This window comes from Chrysemys picta, chromosome 3 (assembly GCF_011386835.1).
Source record: "Chrysemys picta bellii isolate R12L10 chromosome 3, ASM1138683v2, whole genome shotgun sequence".
NCBI lineage: Eukaryota > Metazoa > Chordata > Testudines > Emydidae > Chrysemys > Chrysemys picta.
In genome coordinates this window covers 168,517,960-168,542,842 of record NC_088793.1, presented here as the reverse complement: position 1 = coordinate 168,542,842, position 24,883 = coordinate 168,517,960, and the positions used below count along the sequence as shown (strand labels likewise).

Below are 24,883 nucleotides of genomic sequence, written 5' to 3'. Positions count from 1 at the left end.
ATTTGTTTTCACATTTTATTCTCTTGCAAATCTCAATTCTTCAAAGATAGTGTTGAATGTTGTTCCGCTTTAGAATAATACTCTGAGGAATCTCAGCTAGCAAATGTTTCTTTTAAAGGGAGCATAAGTACCCTGTCTTAGACAGTTTTTACAGTAATATCATGATTCTTTATCTACTTACTCTCCTTTTCAGAAAAATTCCATATAAATTGTTCTTTCAAGCTGCAGTAATTTGTGCACTTTCTTCATTTAATTTCTCCAAGAAGGTGTATGTCTAACCCTGCAGTGGTCTGATCTGACTCTTTTCTGCTGATTTGCCTCTATTTAGAAATTGCATCCTTGTTGGACGTAAATGAGACCAGTTACTGACAGAATATACTGATGAATTATTTACTTATTTTAAACATGCATTTAGCAAAAAAGAGCACCTATTCCTTTCTTAAGGCACTCCCAGGCACCTTAAACATAGTTTATCCAAATAGACTACGCCAGTAGCAACTCTTTGCCCAAACATTAATATAATTATTAACCCAGCAGACTTCTGACGTTTAGGATTTCTCACCAGAGTCATCCTCCCATTCTCTTATCTCAGGAAAGCAAATGTGGCTTGCAGCATGGCCTGCTGCTTGGTAAAGTAGGACTATTATTGGAAATTAGGTTTAGAAAGAGAGGCGCATTGTATTGTTCTGAGCACGAAATGGAAAGCCTGCTGATCCTACCTCTGACAACGATTCCCTCCAGGATCTTGGGCAAGCTACTTAATTTCTTTGTCTGTAAAATGGTGATGACATTTACTTGTTTATCAGCCAAACTGACAGGACACTGTGAAACATAATGCATGAAGATGACAAACCATATACGTGCTAGGATTAATATGAAGAGCTCAATACAATAGAGCAACAGTGTTTTGAACTGTATAATATAATAAGCAATGAAGATCAAATGCCTGTGGCAGTTATTTTTAAGGGAATAATGCCTGAAATTCCCAGGGCTTATAAACTTGTCCCTAAGAATAAACTACAGTTTCTTTTTCTGACAGAGAATGCTCAGGAGCAATACAAACCAAAAATACTCCAAATCGTTACCTTACAATGAGAATACTGCAGCAGAAATGGTAAAGAGATATAGTTATCAGTAATATCACTCTCAAAACCACTGCAGAGTGTTTCAACTAAAAACAAGTTGGCACAATGAGCAAGCAAATAGGATAGAGCACACATCATTGCCTTTAAAAGTGTAGGTCACGGACCATCTTTCACTTCAAGCTTTTCTTTTGTGGTAGAAAGTGGCTACAGATCAGATAGCAGCATGTCTGACAGAGAACAAAAAAGGCCATGTGAGGTTAGAGGGGTGGCTTCAGGAGGCAGAACTTTCACAAGGAAAAATGTTTAAACAAAAAAAATGTTTAAACAAAAGCAGTTACAAACTCAAATGGAACAGGACTGATTTTTAAAAGCACTTTTATGGGTGTATTGGCTGCAATTTGTGAAAACGTAAGGCTCAGTTTCCTTTCTATACTATTTAATGTCTCTGTTGGAAACTATTTCCTGGAGGAACTGTAATAGCTGTGAATAGACTAACCGACTTACTCAATTCATTTCTGGTCCAGTTCAGTTGGTGTCCAGTTATTCCTCCCCAAAAGGCAATATCTACTCCTTGAGTCTAAAACTTTTTGATCACTCAGAAGCCTTGACAGAATGTTTTTGATTTGTCTTTCTATACATTTCCTCCTACCACTGAAGACTAACTAAGGTTATGAAGGTGCTAGGTATATCCTAGCTCACGACAATAATGTACATTAAGGTTTGAGGCCTACTCCAAATCTCTTTAGAGAAGGAAGACATTGTGAGTTGAATGAAAAGAGCACCTCACAGTATCTTGTTCTAAAGAAGCAATTAAATGTGTTTGCATATCATGGTGCTGTTATAGGCCAGAATTGGCTTTGGCACTTTTTTTTTTTTATTGTACAACAGTATTGCCAACTTCAAGGGATCAAAAATCTTGAGTTGGACCTCTAAAATGATGAGATTGGTCCCAAAACTCATGAAGTCTTAAAAAAAGATTGCATTGTGTTTTTTAGGTCCATCTTTTGATTTTTTTGAACTCCCCCTGGCCATCCACAGGGTATGTGCATCTGACAGTGTAGCCCACTCTGCCACATGTACTGGATAAGGTGATGTTGGACCCTGCCACAGGAACTCTCACCCACACATCTTCCCGTCTCCTGCCCAGCAATTAATCCTATCCCCCAGCCCCTATCATCACCACCCCATCAGTTCAGCCCCAATACCCCACCAACCCCCACCGCCCTTAGTTCACCCTCCCAGCACTCACCCCATCTGCTCAGAACCACTGTCAATACAGCCCCCCCCACCCCATCAGCTCCCACCCTCCTCACCATAGTTCAGCCCTCTTAGCCTCACCTCTGTTCCTTTTTGGGTTCTTCACCCTCCCCAGGCCTGAGGGGGGCTGCAGTGGGGTCCCCTCTCCCACTTCCCAGGCTGGCAGCAGGAGCCTGGGAAGCGGGAGATGGGGCCTCACTGCAACAATTTCTAAGTAAAATTAAGCCTCACTCATGATCTCAGCATAGAACTCTCATGTCAGGGGTGGTTGCTTTTATCATTTTTCTGTGAGTTCATTTGAGAGTGTAGTGATTGTCTGGTTTCACCCCACTTAGTTGTCATTGTTGCATTTGGTGCACTGGAGGAGGTACATTACATGTTGTGATAGGCATGTGTAGGACCCAGGAATCTTGAAAGGTGTGCTGTTGGGGATATTGATCATCATAGCTGGATCTGTAGAGGTAAGTGTGGTGAGTGGTGGATTTCTTGCATATGGTTGTTTGTAGGGTTCCATTGCTGAAGCTGAACATGGAGTCCAGGCAATTGATGTTGGAGTGGGAGTGTTCTAGAGAGAGTTTGATGGATGGGTGGTGGCTGTTGAACTTGTGGTGGAAATCTGAGGGAGTTTGGATCTTCTGTTCAGAGGAAGAAAATATCATTGATGTATCTCAGGCCTATTGTTGGTTTTGTGGTACATTTCCCCAGAAATTCTTCCTCAAGATGGCCCAGGAAAAAGTTGGCATATTGGGGAGCCAGCCTAGTTCCTATGGCTGTTCCCATGGTTTGAACAAACTGTTGTTTTGGGTGAGCATGAAATGGATAAGTTTGGCGAGGTGTTTTGGGTGGACTTCTGAGTGCTGTGAATTATCTTGTGTGTATTTGAGGCAGGCAACAATGTTATCATGGGAAGGGGTATTGTAAAGGGTTGTGACACTGATGGTATACGAGCAGAGGTTAATGTTGTGGAGTTTCTGGAGGAAGTTGGTAGTGTCTTGGAGAAAGCTGGCCCTTCGTGTGGCTTAAGGATGGTTTTAATGAGTTCTGATATTCCTTCAATAGAAGTGCCATGGCCGGACATGCTGGGTCTGCCTGGGTCCCTTGTTTGTATATCTTGGGAAGTGTGTAGAAGCTCCTTGGAGTGGATGCATGGGAGCTGTGTTTGTAGATTTTTTTTCTTGGAATTGTTTGGGGAAGGCTTTGAGGGTATCTTTAAATTCTGGTGTGAATAGTATTCTGGGAGGGGTGTGTGGGGGGGAAGGTCTTCTTTGAGTTCTTCATAGTAGAGAGTTGTCTCTTGGCCTCATTGTTGTAGTGATCACAATTGAGGATTGTGATAGTGCCACCTGTGCCAGCAGGTTTGATCATCATCTGGTGGCTGGATTTCAGGGACTGTATAGCTGTCCTCTCGGTGGTAGAGAGATTGTGGTGGATGCAATATTTGTTTGAAGATTTCATGGTTGATTATTTATATGATATTTATTGACAATGAAGGGGTCAGAAAAAGTTACTTTTCAGTATACAGGGAGAAATTTTTCTGTCTGAACATTTTTGGTTAATTATGAGATAATTTGAGATTTGTGTTTTTACTACATACATTTATTCCATTAACTGGATTTATTTAAACACTGCTATGTTTTCAGGAATGGGGCTATGGATGGTATACAGATACAGATAGGATACAGATTCGAAGCCATCTCTTCAGTGACTGGAAAAGATAAAGATATATCAGGATCAGCTTTGTGCCTCTGATTAACACTTTCAGTGTAACTAAATGTACTTATTTTGTCAAATATAGGGCCTCCTTCTGCTTCCATTAAAGTCAGTGGGAATCTTGTGATAATTTGTAATAAGTTAAACTACAGATGGGTTAATCTCAGGACTCCCTTCTATCTGAGCTCCATCTTAATATTTATAAGAGTTTGTTATGACAAATATTTTTGAAGAGTGGCAGCCCAGAAGAATCCCCTATCCCACCCTCATATAAGGCCAACCTTTCCTATGACAGGATGCCTTGGATAATGAAATATCTATATTTGTAAATACTTCACTACCAGTTCCTCCCACCCCTTACTAAAAATTACATGGCATTGCACCATCCATTCAGAGGGCGGGATAGCTCAGTGGTTTGAGCATTAGCCTGCTAAACCCAGGGTTGTGAGCTCAATCCTTAAGAGGGCCACTTAGGGATCTGGGGCAAAAATCAGTACTTGTCCTGCTAGTGAAGGCAGGTGGTTGGACTCAATGACCTTTCGGGGTCCCTTCCAGCTCTATGAGATAGGTATATCTCCATCCTGTCTATGGTACTTAGCAGCTGACATACCATCTATTAAATCTTATGTGATGTTTCACTCTGCAACTTTTCAAAACTAAGCAGATGTCTTGGTAAAAAGGGATAACTCATGTTTAATAGATAAACATATGGCTGTTGTATGTGCTGCTGCTATGTAGGGTGGGAAGAGCAGGGAAAAGCCCTCCGAAGGTTCTGATAAGGAAGGAACCATGATTTCAGAGCCTTTTGTTCAACAAGACCATTTAGCATGTTTAAGAGGAAACCTCTGAAATGTTCAGGAGACGTCCAAAGATAAGCTGCTCATTATACTATTGTATTTACCAGGTATGTGTCACTTTTTCCTTTAGCTAATTTTCTAATCCCAAACCACAAATGTAACAGTAATTTTTCCCAGCATAAAACATGACATCTCCAGCTTCAAGTGCTCTAAGATACAAGAAGAATACATCAAAGAGCAATCAGAGAAGTGAGGGTACCTGCAATACAGAAATTACAACAAATTTTATAAACAAGATATACATACACACAGCTACAGGTGATGGACAAAAGCATGTAACCATTCACAAAGAGCCAGATTTGGGGGTGAGAAGGAAGGGACAGCCATGTAAAGATGTGATTATCTGCTAAACCAGCCAATTTAGTAAAATGTTAGCCATTCCAAAAGCCAAGACCAAAAAAGGGGCACATTTGTTCATTTCCCCTCTGGAATTCATAACCCCACGCTTGGGAGCTCAGGAGGGAGGGTGCAAGTTAACATGAATTGTGTCATATTTAACTTGGCTATTGCAATGAATAACTTGGCTCTTTTCCTAAATACCACACCTTTCTTACATTTCTGACTCTTTCACACTTTAATGTTGCTGTTTTGGTACATTAAGGTTTCTTTTCAGACTTTGCTTTTGAACATACACCTCTAATTCTCCTGTGTTCTGCAGATCTTCTAATGTACAACGCTCCACTGGTGCTTATTGTAGTCCATCATTTGGACATTGTGTGCATGCAGCACTAGTGTATGATTTATAATAGGTGGATGAATAAAATCAGGAATCGCAACCAAATACAGTCATCTATGGTCTTGAAAAGGAAAGTTCTATGGTGTGAGTTTACTGTCCTTCCTGTGGGATTTACTTATTCTGCAAAGTGGTAAAAAACATAGAGCCCAATGCTGAAATTCTTTAGCCTGATTAAGGACTCTAGAACTGGATTCATAAATATTTATTTTGATGTTTCAGTCGCATGATAAATGCATTACACACAATAAAAATATTTTTTCTCAAAATCATAAAATAACAGACCTTCACAGCTGCAGAATGGCCTCAATTTCACCCCCTCTTTGTTTTTCACTTATTGCCCCTCACTACTCAGAAGCCTTGGAAAACAAGTGTGTTTTGCGGTGTGTTCTGAAGGTTGCCAGATCCAGGCTCTGGTCAACCAAGACCTAAATTCCAGATTAAGGACCCTTTCTCAAGATTGTCAGCCATTTTCATCCCATTTAAATTTGGGAGCTGTTCGCTCAAGTCTCCCTGAGGATCACAACTGCTGCACTGTTTTGGTCTCACAAATAGCAAGGACCCAAACCATTTGAGCTTTACAGATCAAAACCAACACCCTAAACGTCACCAGTAAATTAACTAGTAATCAGTAGAGAGCACATGTGTAATGTACTCTTGGCTGGCAACACTGCTTAACAAGCAGACTGCAGGGTGCTGTACTAGCTGCAATTTCCAAATGCTTTGAACATGTAGACCCATGGAGAGTGCAATAATCTAACCCTGAAGTGACAAGAATATAAATAACCTTGGTGAGGTCCTCTTCTGAAAGAAAAGCATTAACTCTTCTTCTCAGGGGTGTACGATATAAGGCATATCTAGCAACCTCTGCTGCTTGGACATTCAGGAATAGCTGGGGATCCAAAAAAAAAACCCCAATTGAAACAAACAGCAGATAATCCCCACCATTCAGAGATGTTGATACAACGTCTGCTTCTTCCAAAAGTTGCTTCATCTATTCTATAACTGTTTTCTAATGTCTTGTCTACACTAGAAAGGGTTTTCTGGTGTAGCTATGCCAGAAAACACTCCTACTATAAGTTTATACTGGACAGAAGAGTTTATACCAATCCGCAAACAAAATAAACTATACTGGGAACTCTTCTACTCTTATAACTGAATCTACACTATGACTTTTGCCAATATAAAAATGTATTAAAAATCACAACCCTAAGTGGCATTACTATGCTAACAAAAGTTTGTAGTGCAGACCAAGCCTATGTCTTATATGGATTGAGTCTCAGGAAGTTAGCTCTCATCCATGTCCCATTCTGCTAAACCACAGTGGCAGGGTCAGGAAGAGACGGAAATATAGATTGGTGTCATAAGCATATTTGAAAGTACTAAAATCAATACTTCCTAAGTTAGCCCTGTCTAAGGGGCCATACACAGGTTATACAAAAGGGTGATGGGCTTGACACTGTGGAGTCCTTAAAGCAGATAAGAAATTGCCCAATGCTACCTTCTGGGATCTCCCAAAAAGGAGCGGAGTCATTGAAGAATTATCCCTCTCGGCAGATCTCTGCTCATGATCCACAGCACCCTGTGGCCAATGGTATTAAAGGAAGCTGATAGAGCTAAAAGAATCAGGAGGATGCTTTAATCTTTATCTGTCATCAGATTCCAACCAACAAATTCAATGTGGTTTATGTACAACACCCCATGCCTAAAACCAAATGGACTGTGTCCAAAGAATTGAGAACTCTAGATATTGATGGAATTGTTTTGCCTCAATGTTCTCTCAAAATGAGGTTTAAGACAAAGTGATAGTGATGGGGACTGGCCATCTTAAGAGATGGTTTATGAACAAGGATTACAATTGCTTATTTACAAGAAGTTGGCATGGCACCTTCCTATCCCTCACCAATGCATTGACCGTGGACAGAACACCTCTCTGTTTCCTTTCACCAGCTAGGCATGACATAGATCTATCCCACCATTTGTAGTCTGTATGTCCCTCAGTTCTCGAGGCTCTGTAGGTACGATTGGCCAAGACTCCAAGCAGAAAAAGGTCTGATGTGTCCTCCCCATGCCCAAAAGAATTACTTCCACCATCACACAAACATACCCCAGTCCAGATTAGAGCAATGTTAGTCAGAAATAATTTTGACATGAGCATGAAATACTCAATTGTGTCATCAGGTGCAAACAGACAGGCTTAACTAGGCTGTCAACCAACCAGAACCTTTATGCTGACTGGGATTTCGCAGATGCTATGGTGATGTCTTCACCTACAGTATAACCACAGAGCAAGATTTCAAAAGATCTTCTGACCACAATTGGTCCAGGTAGGACAGGGACTGGGCTCTTAGCCACCACCCTCTAGCCACTTTCCCTCCTAATTTACCAGTTGCAGACCATCTGAACAAGTAACTCATGGAAAGGAGTCTCTTGTTGTTCTTGTCATCTTAAATTGCAAAGATTGCATAAGTAACCAAATTCTTCCAGTACCATTTATGTTCAACATCTCACTTCAGTCAATTTAAAGGTAGTCTAACAAGCTCAAGCATTAGTATTCCTGAATGGTTTTTTTCCCTATGCAAAATAGGTTAAATTGGAAAAAAATCTCTTCCACCTTGGAAGTCCAGACAGTAAAATCTTCCAGATGGGACCACTGTCAGGGTTGGCCAGTGTTTGACTCAATTAACTTACAAGTGAGCTTTTATCTAAAAGGTAAAAATGTAATTTCACTGTCTATCGCTCTCTTGCTGCATGAACAATATTAAGCTACAATATTAGCTTTGCATGACACATCTTATATTGTACAGCCATCTAGAGGACTTTTTCTTTAACTACAGCAATCCTATACTATTGCAATGCAAACACAAAACTGTGGGAATTGTAGGACTGGAAAGGACTTCAAGAGGTCATCTAGTCTAGTCCCCTGCACTCATAGCAGGACTAAGTATTATCTAGATCATCCCTGATAGGTGTTTGCCTAACTGCTCTTAAAAATCTCCAATGATGGAGAGTCCACAACCTCCCTAGGCAATTTATTCCAGTGCTTAATCACCCTGACAGTTAGGTAGTTTTTACTAATGTCCAACCTAAACTACCCTTGCTGTAATTTAAGACCATTGCTTCTTGTCCTATTCTCAGAGGTTAAAGTGAACAATTTTTCTCCTTCTTCCTTGTAACAACCTTTTATATACTTGAGAACTGTTATCATGTCCCCTCTGAGTCTTCTCTTCTCCAGACTAAGTAAATCCAGTTTTTTCAGTCTTCCCTCATAGGTCATGTTTTTTAGACCTTTAATAATTTTTTGTTGCTCTTCTCTGGACTTTCTCCAATTTGTCCACATCTTTCCTTGAAATGTGGCACCCACAATTGGACGCAATACTCTAGTTGAGGCATGGAATAGAGCAGAAAAATTACTTCTTGTGGCTTGCTTAGCACACTCCTGCTAACACATCCCAGAATGATATTTCCCTTTTTTTTTTTTTTTTTTTGTGCAACAGTGTTACACTGTTCACTCATAGTTGGCTTGTGATCCACTATGACCACCAGAGTCCTTTCTGCAGTACTCCTTCCTAGGCAGTCATTTCCCATTTTGTATGTTTGCAACTGATTGTTCCTTCTTAAGTGGAGTACTTTGCATTAGTCCTTATTGAATTTCATCCTATTCAGCCCATTTCTCCAGTTTGTCCAGATCATTTTGAATTTTAATCCTATCCTCCAGAGCACTTGGGACCCCTTCCAGCTTGGTATTGTCTGCAAACTGTAGGCTCTACTGACCCTTTGTGGCCATTAATCCCTTTACTATCCTGTGGAAATATTCTGTAAATCCAACTCTGACGCAACTCTGGTGCTGTTACAGGGACACTGCTGTCTTAATTGTGAGCCATTTTAGGGTGTGCTCTTTTTACCAAGAATTGTGTCAGACACATGTTCATTTCTAGTTAACATGATTGATTAAAATCACAAGGGGACTTACCTCTATGCAAGAGGGTAAGTCCCTAGAGACCTCCCCACACACTCTTGCTAGCCTGAGCTCATCTGCATAAACTTGAAATATTGCTCGCTTGTGTGTCTGTCCGTGTGTGTTTCCCCTTCCCTATACCTTCTAATAATGTGGGAAGGCTTTTGCAAAAAGGTTGGTTTTCACATTGAACTCTGAAAATGGGCAGGGTAGGTAGGCTTACCTTGATCTTGTCCATTAGGAGTTTAGCAGTAAAGAACTCTCTGTTGAGAATGCCCTGCCTCCAACTTCAGCATGCTCTGAGCATAGCTGCCTGGCCCGGTTATGGCCTAGGTACAGGCCCACTGAGGGCTTTAAAGATAAGTTGGAAATGAACAGAAAGCCAGCCAAGAGAGTGGAGAAGTGGGAGGATGCACTCTCTGCATTTTCCCTGATGAAAAGAGAGCATGTTTCTGCCAGTTTGTGTGGGAGCTTGAGGTGACACCCTGGACCTGTGAAGGCAAAAGTCCCATTGGCTTCAGTGGAGCTAGGATTTTACCCTCTATCTAGAGCCAGAGAAAACGAGGCTAGTCAGGCCCCACTATTATCAGCTCCTTTTATTGCAAGTCTTGTGATATTCGTTGTTTTCTTAAATCTCCACGACTAATGTGACTCAGCAGCAACTTGGCTGTTGGCTCTCATTTATGGAAGAGGTTTTGAGGCCTCCTGGCTGCAAGGAAAAGCTTGGAAATGTGCTATGTGAAGGCTCCAAAACCCGAAGGCCAAGAAAAGGAACCCAACCTTCATTATTTTTTAAAAAGCCAATGGGGTTACTTTGGGCCTGACTCAGGATTTCAGAGTGTGGGGGGTGGGCCACGGTGCGCGCCTGGGCCTCCCTGGAGAAGAAGGGGCTCCTGGTCCTGTTGCTAGCGCTGCCCGGAGGAAGGACTGGCTTGGCGATGAGAGGAGGCGCGGACTCCCTCCAGGCTTCTCTGGGCATTAATTACACGTACTTGGCATTCATGCCCTGGGCGATCCGGTGCATTCACACAGCGCCCTAAGGCTGCATCACAGCGCGGGCGGGGGTCGGCTCAGTGTAGAGAACCCAACAAGCCAAAGACCGCCGGGGTCTGTGACCCCACCGCGCCCAGGGGGACCCCGCGCCCGCTCTCCGGGGCGGGCGTGTGGGAGCCGGGGGCGGGATCCGGCTGGGGAGGGCGGCGCAGGCCGAAGCCGGAAGCGCTGGGGAGTGGCTGGCTCCGTGGACGGAGCCGGGGAGCGCGGGCTCTCTAAGGTCGGTGCCTCCGCCTCTGTTCCGCCCCGCCGCCGCCGAGGTGGGGCTGCGCGGCGCGGGGGCGGGTTTGCCAAGCGCGGAGCCGCCGGGGCTGGGGTGGCTGCAGGTCCGTGGCGCCTCGGGGCGGGCTGGCAGCGGATAAGGCATGTCCCTGTAGGGGAGCGCATTGCGGGGTGAGCCCGGGGGATGCGTCAGTACCCGGACCTGGAAAGGGCATTGGGGGCTGGATACGGAAAAGAAACAAAGGTCTGATCGCAGCCTGCACGTTTTGCCCCTCCGTGAATGGTTCCCACAGTATTGCCTGGGCAAGGACTGCGGCCCCTGCTCTCAAACTGTCCCTCTGAAGAGAGACACACAGAGAGAAAATAATGGGGAGGGGGATTTCCTACATTGCCCCACTGAAATACACAGAGCCAAAGGAGGGGGGGGGAAATCCCATAAGTATCAGGAGGAGGGCCTTTAGGAAGCTGCTTTAATGTTAATCACAAGAGGGAGCTGAATGAATCTCGTAAGAGCAAGATCTACTAGTTGTGCATAGGCACAAAAGCAATAACACCAGTGAATAGGGTTGCTTTATCTAGCTGAGTGCATATATGTACTGCAGTGTTCAATAGAAGGAGAGTCTCTGCAGATACATTTTGGGGAAAAGCTTGAAACATTAAACTGTTACTCCCTCCTCTGATGGAGTTCATCTTCCTCTCTGACTATTGCTAAACTCACCGTGCCTAGGATGACTTTTATCCCTGGTTCATGCAGATATTTTTGACTATGAGATCTGTGTTGATTTAGGATTTTACACTATGCTCTTCACCAGGGTAACAGAATTTTTATTTCTATATTTTTGCCTTTGGAACATATCCGATGCACCAAGGTGCTGATCTAGCACTCATGGAAGTGAACGGGGTCATTCCATTGATTTCAGTGGGCTTTGGATCAGGCCCTGTATGGACTCTGCTTTAAAAAAAATATTGCTGGGAGTCTGTTGCTGCCAAACACTGAATTCAAAGCAATCAATTCATTGATTGATCATTCAAGATACTATACGTCAAGTTGAACAAATAATTCACAAAATAAAATTGTAATGAATTTTGCCTCCCTCCCAAATTGTTTTCGAACAGAATGAATATTTCTCAGATTTATTCATTATTCAGAATTATTTGAGGAGTTCTGCAGTGAATCATACTTGGTCTTCAGCTTATTTACCAAAAGGTTGTGAAGTCTTCACAACTTACATTTTGCTTGTGTTAGCCCTTTTTTGTATCCAGAGTTTTGTTTTAAACCAAAAGAGAATAGCTTTTAAAGTTGTAACAAATTAAGGCCCCAGTCCTGCAAAGGCTCATCATGTGCCTCATTTGAATGGCTCATGTTACATCTTCGAGGGTCAGAAGGTCAGCAAGAGATTTTCTTTCATGTCGTTGAGGTATACATTCAACCGTGGCATCAGAGACAGTTGACTCACAGTTCAGGAGTAACTCAAAATGCTCCTTCCATCTGAACAGGTGCCATTAGGCAAATTAAGAACAACAAGGCAGCAGGGCCAGATGGCATACCAGCTGAAGTCTACAAGTTTGGAGATGAAGAACTGCTAGGGAAGCTCCACAAACTTTTTCTTCATATCTAGTATAATGCGAAGATTCCAGAAGACTTGAGAAACGCTAACATTGTTACAATCTTTAAGAAGGGAGATAAGTCAGAGTGTGGAAACTAATGAGGCAATGCCTTACTGTCTTCAGCAGGGAAAATTCTTGCCCGTATCCTCTTAAACCGATTATTTCCCCTTGCTGAGGAAGTATTGCTGGAATCTCAGTGCAGTTTTAGACCATCCTGCGGGACAACCGACATGATCTTCATTGCCTGCCAAATCCAGGAAAAGTCTCGAGAGCAAAATCAGCACCTGTATATGGCTTTTCATCAATTTGACAAAGGCCATTCACTCTGTCAATCGCGAAGCCTTGCGGAAGGTGCTGGCCAGATTTGGCTGCCCTCCAGAATGTCTTAAGGTCCTAAGGCTTCTCCATGATCAGATGACTGCCACGGTTCTCTGTAATGGCCTTGAGACGGAACCTTTCATCATCAAAACTGTGGTTAAGCGAGGATGCGTTATTGCCGCAACCCAGTTTTCCATCTAGTTAGCAGTCATTTTGGTCCTCGTTAAAGATCACCTCCCCAATGGAGTTGACATTCAATATAGAATGGATGGGCGGCTCGTTAATCTTCAATGTCTCCGCTCAAAGTCTAAAGTCTTCAGGGCATCCATTACTGATCTTCTGTGTGCTGATGATTGTGTTATCTTCACACACGCTGAGAATGACCTTCACTCCATACTGGATTTTCTTGCACAAGCTTACTGAAGCCTAGGACTCTCACCGATATTGAGAAGACTACATACTGTTTCAGCAAGTGTTTACTAAACAGCATCATTACAAAGGGGGTGTGGACCACAAACTGGGCATCAATTTGAGCAGTCTGATCTGTTGGGATTTGCACTGGGAGAACTTTAAAAAGCAATTGGTCTAAATATTGAGCTTATGTGAGTCTTCAAACGATCAGTTGTAGTCATCTGACTGAGGTTCTCTTTCAGGGCCTGGTTTAAGGGTTACACTAACATCAATTAGAATATTGCCATTGACTTCAGTGAGCTTTGGATCAGGCCCTCAGCGCTCAGCTGCAGGCCTGCAGTGTTCTTCTTGGTGTCGACATAATGAAACACTCTGAGAATCAAGCAGTTGGGAGGGTGATGAAAAAGTTTGAGCCGCTGCTTTAGACAATGAGACTTTGTGACTTTAAGAAATATTTAAAAGCAAAAAAATTTGCCAAATGTAGCAGTCTTAGCTCAGAAAACAGTAAGAGAACTGTACCCCAAAAAATCGAAAGAGGGATTGATAATTATCTTATAGGTACTTCAGATCACAGTATATCAGACTGGATTTATGATAGTCCAGTGTTTTCAGTGGAGAGTGCCTTAGCAGAGTGAAAACGATTCTGAATTTTGAAATGTCAAAAAGTTTGAAAAAGGTAACTATGTAATCGCTCAAAATATAGGTGGGATACAATAAAAGGTAGGTCCAGCATCCACACTGCAGAAACCTTATTATTCGGTCTGAATACGTTGCAACACAGATGTTGGATATGCATTTATTGTATTTGGCCCTTGAAAAGAGAAAATGCCCCTTATTAAATTCCACCTCAGAATGTGGTAGAAACAATATACCCATTACACAGTGGGACACTGTGCTATGATCTGATTTTACATAGAGCTGTTTTGAAGTGCTGTTACTATACATAAATTTTAAAGCTTTGTGCTCTGAGTATTTAATAGTGAACATATGCTCTCTTTTAAAGAATTCGGAACTCCCCGATCCTGCAAGATCATATGTGTGGGTGAAGCCCTGATCATGGCAAAGGCCTATCTATGTATTTGTGAATTTTTTTAAATTTCAGGGTCCTAAAAGTGTCTCATGATTACCCTTTTCACTCAAAACCATTCTTGTTTTATACAGCATACTTCTGATATGGAATTTAGTTGATGGATTCCTGTATTTGATTGAATTGAAAGTAAGATTTAAATATTTCTTTTTTATGTTGTACATTAAAATACCATAAATTGGCCTGTTTTGTAAAGAAAGGCAATGACTGATAGTTACTTCCCACATTAATCCTTTTGAAAAGAAAAAAAAAAAAGAAGAAGAAGCCAGCATTAAAAATAAACTTTGTTAGACAGGTTGTTACTTTGAAAGCAAGTGGCCAGAACACTGAGAGGCTTTGTAAGTTTCAGCTTGAAGCCAAAGAATAGTTCCTCTGGAAAGGCTCATCCACTCCCAACATGTAGCCATGTGAGTGAGGTCTTGATCAGAGGAAAGGATATCCAAACTGACATTTTGGGTTGGTGGCTGTGCCCTGCCATTTTCTCATACTGAATATAAAACAATGTAAAGATTCAGAAAACTGCAGAATATGTCACTTGGTCACCAAAAAGTATCAGAGCAAAAAGTATGTGTCTTTATTGCATTATGTCCCTTGATGTTGCTATTAAATACACACCATACTGAACTACTTCATATAATTTTGCTTACTGTTTTTTAGAAGCTAACAACAAGGACATCATCTGGAGGCCAGAGAAACTTACGTTGCAAGTCGTGATGCTGCCGCTATGGGAAATGTTTCTTTACTTGCTTCTTTCATTTGGCTTCCACTTTTATTCCTTCTATGAAGTATACAAAGTCTCCAGAGGTGAGTCATTAAGGCTGCCCTGTTCATTTTTTTGTATTGCTTCTTGCCTTTGAGGTTCATGCTAGTCAATTATTGGCTAGCTTTATTATTTAATGCATTAGTTTATTTTCCAGGCAGGCTCCAGCAGCGTTTCCCTCTGAGACTTTTGAACTGAAGGTACCTATATCCTCTCTTTAACTGAGAACCAACAGTATACAAAAAAATAGCAGGAGGGGCAAGCTGTGCAAGGAGTCTTTTGTCAAAGCTTATTCAGAGCTGGTGTTTATGGTATTTGGAGGACAGTTGGAAAGGGGTATCTTGACATTTGCCGTGAATAGATATATTGCCTTTAATAGATCAAATTATAAATATGCTAGGTATGGGAATAAATACATGTTTTTTCTTTATAATTTTGTAGTGTATTTCGTCTGAGAAATAAGGCCCTGATCTTCTGCATACTTACACAAGTGTTTAACTTTAAGCCTGTGAGTAGTCTCATTAAAATCAGAGGGTCTATAGATGTGCTTAAAGCTTAGCACATCCACAAGTGTTTGCAAGATCAGGACCCATATTCAAATTGTGAGAGACAGGAATGGTCTGGGTGCAGGACTAGAATCCAGGAGCTTTTGAGTTCTACTCTCTGACACTTTATTCCTTTGGCTTTGGGCAAGTCACTCAGTCCTCAGTTTTGTAAACACTTATGCTGATTGGACCTGATCGGAAGCCTGTTGAGGTCATGTGAGTAAGTGCTCCCTAGTGAGAGTTGCCCAGTCTAATTCAAAAGTTGCAGAATTAGTGAGGAAAGAGGATTATATTTTTCTCTCATAAAATGTCCTGCTTTTAGAGTAATCACTCAAATTAACAGTGTTCTCCTGTCAGTGTTTCATACCTGAGGGGCAAACTGTTCCATGCCTGGGAAGGAGTACATAATTGACAGCTAACCCATATGGATCTGTGAGTTATGCATACCAAAAGGAATTGCTATAACAGCTTTTGTGCTGGAGTTGAGAGGCATCAATCATTTAACACTAGACACATGCCACAAACATTGTTGTATATAATAGTCTGAAACAACTTTTGTGTAGGACTTTTTAATGATCCTTTTTTCCCTACAATACAATAGATACTGCAGCTGCAGAACTTTCTCCCTCTCAAAATGACAGAATAGAATATTTCAGGAATGCTTCTATTTCTCCTGCAGCTTCATTGTCATCTCCCTCCTTATAGCTTTACTAACCATTAGCCTGAAATACTGCACAGTGTATTGTAAAATCAATGCCAATGTCTTTCACACATGCCTGTCTGGACCCCAGTCCAGGAAAACATTTAAGAATGTGCTTAACTTTGCACATTGTGAGTCGTTCCATTGGAATAGTTCTAGCCTCTAAGGATAGAACAAGAAGTAATGGGCTTAAACTGCAGCAAGGGAGGTTTAGGTTGGACATTAGGAAAAAGTTCCTAACTGTCAGGGTGGTTAAACACTGGAATAAATTGCCTAGGGAGGTTGTGGAATCTCCATCTCTGGAGATATTTAAGAGTAGGTTAGATAAATGTCTATCAGGGATGGTCTAGACAGTATTTGGACCTGCCATGTAGGCAGAGGACTGGACTCGATGACCTCTCGAGGTCCCTTCCAGTCCTAGAGTCTATGAATCTATGACACTGAAGTCAGTGGGACTACTCACAGTGTGTAAAATTGACCACGTACTTAAGTCTTTGCATGATCATGGTCTTTGCAGATGGAGGCCTTTTGTCTATAATTAATTCTTCATTCACTGTTGTTCCTGCCAACTCAACTATCCATATTTCCCATTGTGATCGGGATATACAAATCACATTCTGAGCAACTCAAGGCTAACGAGCTAGTGGGGGCTCAGTCAGCTCCACCTTGCCATAACGCTGAGAGATAAGAGAGGTGCTTAAAAGGCGAGAGCACAGTACAGTTGGTGGCAAACCAGCGAGGAGAGAGAGACCTCCAGTCCTCAGCTCCAGGAAAGACTGGTGGAAGGCAAAAGCTCCTCAGATGACCTCTGACCTATATCCCCTCCCTGAAGAAGGGAGGGCCTGATGTTGATACACTTTTAGTGGGACTATTCTCTTATATTAGCCTGAGTGCACAGCTGGGGCCACAGTTTATCATAAGCCCTCTGAAGGAACAGAACCTTACCACACCCATAGGACAGTTTACTTGTGTTCATTTCTCGTGGTGGAACATTTCCTACACCGGATGACTGGGAGCTAGCAGCAGGAAAAGGCAGCCCAGCAGCTGCAGCTCTGGCAGCAGCAAAGGCTGGTCCAACAGGTGGTGGCCTTAAACGGGCTTCAGGGGCCCCCTGAGGTTTCACCTCTAGGAGCCATATGCCCAGCCCTGCTGGCTGTGGCCATGCCAGTGAAGGTCACAAAAATAGGCCCCTGGGATGAGCTGGAGGCTTTCCGTGTGACTTGGAGGCTTTTCCAGTGGCCACCTCAGCAGTGGGCCGTCGTGTTAATGCCTCACTTGATCCAGGCCTGCACAGGCTGCCTGCTGAGGGTTGGATGCAGCAGCAATGCAAGAATATGCCTAGGTGAAAGTGACTGCACTGAACTACCTTGACATCACGGAGGAGACCTTCTGATGCTGTACCATGAATAGAAATACCTCCATGGAGCCTGGTCCTATGTAGTGACACAAAAGTTGCAGGACCTGTGTTGGTGATGGTTGAAGCTGAAAACTCGGACTGGAGTCCAGGTTGCTGAGCTTGTGTTTGTAGAGCAGTTCTCCCACATACTGCTGGCTGGGGTAGGGACTGTGTGTTCAAACTCTGGTCTGAAACGCTAGCTGATGCAGTCCAGTTTATGGACAGGATTACCAGATAGCAACTGTGAAAAAACAGGCAGGGGGTCGGGGTAATAGACACGTATATAAGAAAAAGTCCCCCAAAATGGGACTGTCCCTTTTAAAATGGGACATCTGGTCATCCTACTTATGGAGAGCTATCTGGTCGCTGCAGTGGCTTCGGGACGTCGCTTAAGAAGCTGCCAGAGGCAAAAGAGGTCCTTAGAGTTGAAAAAGAACCCAGCTGCGAGGATTGATGGATGGAGGTCTCAGTTCTGGGCATGGAGGCACCAGTCACTAAGGGCCCTAGCAATCTGTGGGGCCCTGCGCTCATCTCCATTAGGAAACTCAGTTGCCCTAGGCCCAAGCCTGGACGAGGAACCCTGGGGCCCCAGCCATCTCCTCACCAGGAAAACCGGGAGGCAAGAGGAGGGGAGCTGTATAGGGAGGGATTCCCTCTTGCATAAGGCCTAAGGCTGGAGCCCACCTGGCAAGCATTGGGCATTGATTTTCACATGGGTGCCCAGGACACCTGTATCACAAATGCCTCATATGGACTATAGTTATGGATATGTGTGTTTGGCAGAAAGCTGAGCCTGTAAATTAACTCTAGCTAAACTGACTGTCCATGTCTAGATAAATGGGAGAGAGCCCTGGGATATGGGCCGGGTAGATTCCAGGTGTAGTTGACCCTGGTTCAGAACCACCTGGTTCCAAACCCAGTGGCCTTTTCTTAGTGTATTCATAGGGTGTCAAATCCGCTCCTAGATGTGTGTGCAATTGACTTGTAGTGGGCGGCTGGCCATGATGCTGACATACCCCATTATCTTGGGATGGGATTGGGAATATTTTTCAGAGATGCCGGATGGATTTAGGACAGCCCCAGAGTCCCTGGAGATGCTAATTTAGGAGACCCTGAGAGATAGTGGACTCAGACCCCTGGCAGGTTCAAGGGAGGAGTTGGACCTTGGAGGGTGGGTCTGGCCAATGGGAAGCTCCCCGTAAATTCCATCTAATAACAAAATGATGCTGGAGCCCCTACTGGAGGAGGACATCTTATCTAGAGGGTCCGACTTTGTCAGAGGTCAGATGGAAGATGAAACCCTGAGCTAGGGCTGTGACCAGCTGTTGGTAGTCAATGGGGAGATGATAGACCCGCATTGAGCAGGGCAGTACTCCTGATGTGAGCTCTGGGCTGAGCGATTTTACCATCAGGAGAGAGACTGACAGACCAGTGATATTCAATCACAACTCTTTGTTCCCTGATCTCATTGGCATGAGGTCATGCGTGAAGACCCTGGCTGGGATTCTGGGCTGCTTCTACTGGCCCAGGGTTCACCAAGAGGGCACAGATTTCTGCAGTTTCTGTCCTGAGTGCCAGAGTGTTGGCCCTACAAGGGGGGCCAAAACCCTGGTAGTTGCACCCCCTTTTAATTGCCATTCAGGAGGTACCCCAGTCATCTACTGGATTTTCCCTGTTTGTACTTTTGCACAGAAGACAACCAGGGGCTATCCTGGACCTTGTACAAGAGATGTGGGAGGAACAGACTGCAAAAACAGAGAATGTTGTACACTATATCGCAAAGCTCCAGGAGAGGCACAAAATCCTGGGGTCCTTAGCCAAAGAAAATCTCCTTCATGCTCAACAGGCCCAGGAGCGAGCCTATAACAAAGGAACATATATGCATGAATTTAACCTGGGGACTGGTACTCCTCTCCAAGTTACTGGCCAAGTGTCAAGGACATCCAAAGTAAGTCAGGTGGGGCCAGTTAATCATGAAATCAGAGAAAAGAAGGACAAGGCAGGTCTAGCATGTTAACCTCCTGAAACCTTGGGAGGCCTGTGAAGGCTTGTTCATAGTTCCTTGCCACTGGAACCAGAATTAGGACTCCAAGCATTTGCCTCTCAGGATCCTGACCCTGTGCAAATACGAGAGACCCTCCTCTTGAAGCAGAGGGTCCAAGTATAACAATTGGTGAACACCTTCTCGGCGATATTTTCGTCCCGGCTGGGATGAACCCATCTACTTCACCATCATGTCCAAATGGAGCCAGGGCATCTGGGAGAACCCTCAGTTGCTTCCTTGAAAAATGGGTGACGCAGTGAAGCTAGAACTCTGTGACATGCTGGAGTTAGGAGTCATTGAAGAGTCTCATAGCGACTTACGAAGTCCCATTGGAATGGTCCCTAAGCTGGATGGTGCTGTCCGGTTCCACATAGACTTTAGAAAGATTAATGCTGTCTCTAAATTTGACGCATGCCCCATGCCCTGGGTGGCTGAACTACTGGACTGGTTGGGAGAGGCCTAATATATCACAACGTTAGACCTGACAAAAGGATACTGGCGGATGCTGGTCACATCAGAGTCATGTGAGAAAACTGCTTTCACCACCTCATTTGGCTTATATCAATTTCATTTTAGCCTCCGTGGAGCAACAGCATTGTTCCAATGACTCGTGGACCAAGTTTGCACACCACATGGCTCATATGGGGCAGCCTATCTAGATGATGTCATCTATAACTGGGGCTGGGAGGCTCATCTAGAACAGATCACTGCCGTTCTCTGTTCCCTGCAGGAAGCTGGGCTGACCAGGAACCTGGTGAAATGTAGCATTGGAAAGGAGCAGGAGACCACCAACCTGGGATATACTTTGGAGAAAGGCCTGGTCTGGCTCCTAGTAGACAAGATCCAGGCCTTAAATGTCTACTAATTCCCAACAACCAAAAAACAGGTTTGGAAGTTTTGGGAGCTCAGGGGTTACTACTGCCAGGCTTCTGCCAGGGATCTCTATGATAGCGGCCCCTGTCAGAGACTTGATTAAGGACATATGGGGCAGAAGCCAGCGAAAAGGCTTTCCAGACATTGAAAGACCATCTGTGTAAAGAGCCTGTTCTGTATAGGCCAGATTTTTTGGCAGATGGAGACTTTGGAGGTGGCCCTGGGGGCAGTAAAATCAGAGAAGGTAGACTGGGAAAAGACCCTGAGCTATATATTAAGCCTCAAGCTGTTTCTCTGAAGCCAGCATACCCAGAGATAGAAAACAAAGGACTGGTGGTGAAATGGACTGTGGTTTCTCTCTGATATTACCTGCTTGGAAATCCATTCATGCTTTACTCCTGAGGGAATTCTGCACTAAAAAATTTCTGCAAAATTCTGCATATTTTATTTGTCAAAATAACACAATATAATCACTCCAGTTTCAATTATTTTGGTAATTTATTTCAGAATACCTGTCAACAAGTATATCAAAAATACAGACAACAACAAAAATTCTTTCCCGCAGTAGAGCGTTAAAGAAACCCCTACAACAACCCAGTTCCAGTTGGGGGTTGCTGGAGAGGGCTGGGTGGGGCTCCCAGAGCCCAGGCATCTGCACTCCCATTCCCCCAGATCCCAGCTGCAGGGCACCCCCCAGCACAGACACCCACACACCCCTCCCCCTAGAGCCCAGCTGCAGGACACACCCCACTCCCAACAGAGCCCAGCAACAGGGCAGCCCCCAGCCCAGACACCCACATACCTCTCCCCCCAGAGCCCAGCTGCAGGCTGGATCAAAGAGTGTGCAGCCTCCAGCCCCACCAGGCTGGGTGCTCAGCTCATTGTGAGTTGGGCTCTGCAGAGTCCAGCAGCCCCTAGTGGGAGCCAGAAATCTGCGGAGGAAATGGCATTCTGCAAAATTCTGCATTGCACAGTGGCGTAGAATTCCCCCAAGAGTAATGCTTTTCTGAGGTAGTTGAACATTGTGAAACACATGAACCCTTGGCTTATGCATTGGTACTTCTCTCTCCAGCCGTACACCTTCCTCTTGTAACACAGGCTGGAAAGGCTGACCAGAATGCTGATTTCCCCCCCCCTCCCCCCAGGGAATTGGGGGAAGCTAGCCCTGGTTCCCCAAATGCCATCTCGAGTGGGAGAATGTGTACAGACCCCACATTGGGCAACATGGGGTAAATGAGCTAGTATGGGCCAAGTCAGTTCCACCCCTCCACAACTTTGAGAGATGCCAGAGTTGGAGGGAGGAGCTTAAAAGGGGAGAGCACAGCACCATTTGGTGGCAGACTAGAGAGGAGAGTGGACGTACAGTCTTCAACTCCTGGATCAGAGCTGGCTGAAAGCAAGAGCTCCTTGGACAAGCAATGGCTCCTCCCTGAAGTTAAGGAGGGCCCGATGCTTATCCACTTTTGATGGGACTATTCTTCTATATTCGCCTGTGAGCCCAATAGGGGCCACAGTTTCTCAGAAGCCCCCTGAAGGAAGAGAGCCTTACCACACCCATAGGACAGTTCACTTGGGTTCACTTTTTGTGGTTATTGACAGCTCCAGAAGGGGCAGAATGTGTGGCTCTGAGCCACAGGGCTGAGCTTCTTGTGACTAGACTATGGTGGCAGAACACCGAGATGCCACAGACCAGAGGCCAGGTGAGTGCAAAGGACCGGACTGAGTCCCAGGGAGTGCCATGAGAAAGGACCATGGTGACACCCATCTTATGCAGCTGTTTATTTACCTAATAACATTGAAAGTAAGCACCAAGTTCACTCTTCATTCAACACTACCTTTGCTAGTTTTAGAAATCTATGTCTTTGAGCATTTCAGAAGTGGGCATTTAGGAAGAAATGAGTCCTCTCTATCTGATGACTGTTCTATAAGAGACTTTGCTGCAAATAACATATATGGTACTCCTAATAAATGATGTATAACAAGAAGATGAAAAAAGAGATTATGGCCACTTTTTAATTACAAAAACAGAAGAATTATTAGAAGATTAAATGGGTATTATATATTATAATGTGTTTCCTCTGCAAATCATTAAGCAATAGAATTATATAGTGTGATACAATACAGCTGTATGCATGTTTCCATCTATTTACTCAAAGCTATCTTGTTAATTATGTTTCCTCTGATATTGTCTCACTGTAGAGTGTTTTGCTGCACATTAGTTCTTTTCTTGCTGTAATGGTTGCTCTAAGGGCTTGTCTACACTACAAAATTAAGTCAACTTTATCTAATTAGACCTTGAGCCTCTGAATTAATTAAGTCGATTGTGCATGGCCACACCATGCTCATTGTCTCGATGGAGTGCATCCTCACTAGCAGTGCCTGCGTCGATGCACAAAGCAGTGCATCGTGGGTAGCTATCCCAAAGTGCAACTTGCTGCAGTGTGTTTTGGGAAGTTTGTGCAATGCCTCATGGGACCAAAACATTGTCGCAGGGGAGAATGGGAACATCAGCATCCCATGATGCACTGTGCTCAATAGCAAACAACCTAGTGGTTTTCACACCTTAAAATTGTGGCGCATACACCATAACCCCAGAAGCATGGAGACTGCTCAGTTGTGCACTCTTGCTGTGAGCATCTCAAACACCTCGCGCCTTCTCCTGCAGTATTTCCAGAGCCGAAGTAGGGTCTGCCATGCGGAACATAGTGATGTCCTGCAAGCAGTCCTGTTGCAAGCCGTTGAAAAAAACAATTCACAGTTGCTGCTGGCAGTCACAGAGCAGCTGCACTCTGTTGAGCGCCATTTCTGGTCCTGTGAAACAAGCACTGACTGGTGGGATCGCATCATTTAGCAGGTATGGGATGACGAGCAGTGGCTGCAGAACTTTCGAATGCAGAAGGCCACCTTCCAGGAACTTTGTACAGAGCTTTCTCCTGCCCTGCAGTTCAGCAACACAAAAATGAGAGCTACTCTGACAGTGGAGAAGTGAGTGGTGATCACTATTTGGAAGCTTGCAGAGCCGGACAGTTACCAGTCAGTAGAGAATCAATTTGGAGTAGATAAATCAACTCTGGGAGCTGCTGTGCTCCAAGTGTGAGGGCCATTAATTGACTTCTGCCACAAAGAGTAGTGAGTCTGGGAAATGTGCAGGACATAGTGGATGGTTTTGCCCGCAATGGGATTTCCTAATTGCAGTGGGGCGATAGATGGCACACACATCCCAATCTTGGCACCAGACCACCTTGCCAGAGAGTACATAAACCAAAAGGGATACTTTTCAGTGGTATTGCAAGCACTGGTGGATCACGGAGCGTTTCACCGACATCAACATAGGATGGTCGGGAAAGGTTCATGATGCACGCATCTTTAGGAGCTTGGGTCTGTTCAAAAAGCTGCAATCCGAGACTTTCTTTCCAGACCACAAAATGAACATTGACGATATTGAGACGCCTATAGTTATCCTGGGGGGACCAAGCCTACCCCGTGCTCCCATGGCTCCTGAAGCCATACACCAGCTGTCTGGACAGCAGTAAGGAACAGTTCAACTATAGGCTCAGCAAGTGCAGAATGGTGGTTGAGTGTGCCCTTGGTCGTTTGAAAGGGCGCTGGAGAAGTTTACTAACAAGGTTGGACCTTAGTGAAGAGAACATCCCCACGGTGTTAGCGGCCTGCTGTGTGCTCCATAATATCTGTGAAAAAGGGGGCGGGAAAATTTTCCGCAGGGGTGAGCAGTTGAGACAAATTGCATGACAGCCATTTTTGAGCAGCCAGACACCAGGGCAATAAGAAGAGCACAGCAAGGTGCGCTGCATATCCACAAGGCTTTGAAAAGCCATTTCAATAATGAGTCACAGTAATGTGAGCTGTTCGTCTGCATTATGCTTTCCCATACCTTCACCTGCCTTGTATCACTGTCCCTGTAAAGCCAACCCTCCACCCAAGCCCACTGCTTCTACTCAATAAAGAACATTTATTTCTTGAATCCATTTACTTCATTTAACAAACATAAGTAAAGAGGAAGAACAGGAAAAAAAAAAGGTAACCTTGGGGAAAAGGGATTGTAAAGTTGGAACAGGAGAAACATAACACTGCATTCCAGACCATCAAAGGTCTGCGAAGGGGAGCCTTCTCTTCCTTGTACCCTCCCCCTGAGTTAAGTGAAAGGGATAATGGACTTTTCACCCACGCCTCATGGAACACTTGGGGGAGGGTGATTCTGCGCCAGGCGATGCTGGCTGGCTGTCCACCAGGGTCTGCAGAGGGACT

At 44.1% G+C, this 24,883-nt stretch overlaps 1 protein-coding gene and 1 long non-coding RNA gene across 9 annotated transcripts in view; one reads left to right on the top strand and one right to left on the bottom strand.

Annotated features, from left to right (window-relative positions):
• Nucleotides 1-3,922: 3,922 nt before the first annotated feature.
• Nucleotides 3,923-10,765, bottom strand: LOC112058926 (uncharacterized). The gene is made up of 3 exons (XR_002888099.3): nt 9,824-10,765; nt 4,954-5,108; nt 3,923-4,047 (listed from the first exon to the last, which is right to left on the bottom strand). It is a non-coding gene; the product is annotated as an uncharacterized LOC112058926 (long non-coding RNA).
• HHAT (hedgehog acyltransferase) overlaps nt 10,734-24,883 on the top strand; it is a 354,454-nt gene continuing 340,304 nt past the window's right edge. For 2 of the 8 annotated variants that reach the window (XM_024101211.3, XM_005301226.4), the window contains exons 1-2: nt 10,734-10,873; nt 14,957-15,103. In XM_024101211.3, the coding sequence (XP_023956979.2) occupies nt 15,013-15,103 (91 nt within the window). In that variant the 5' untranslated portion in view covers nt 10,734-10,873; nt 14,957-15,012. Of the gene's footprint in view, nt 11,120-14,956; nt 15,104-24,883 lie in introns of all 8 variants that reach the window. The other 6 variants (XM_065589525.1, XM_024101208.3, XM_024101209.3 and 3 more) reach the window with 5 other exon arrangements.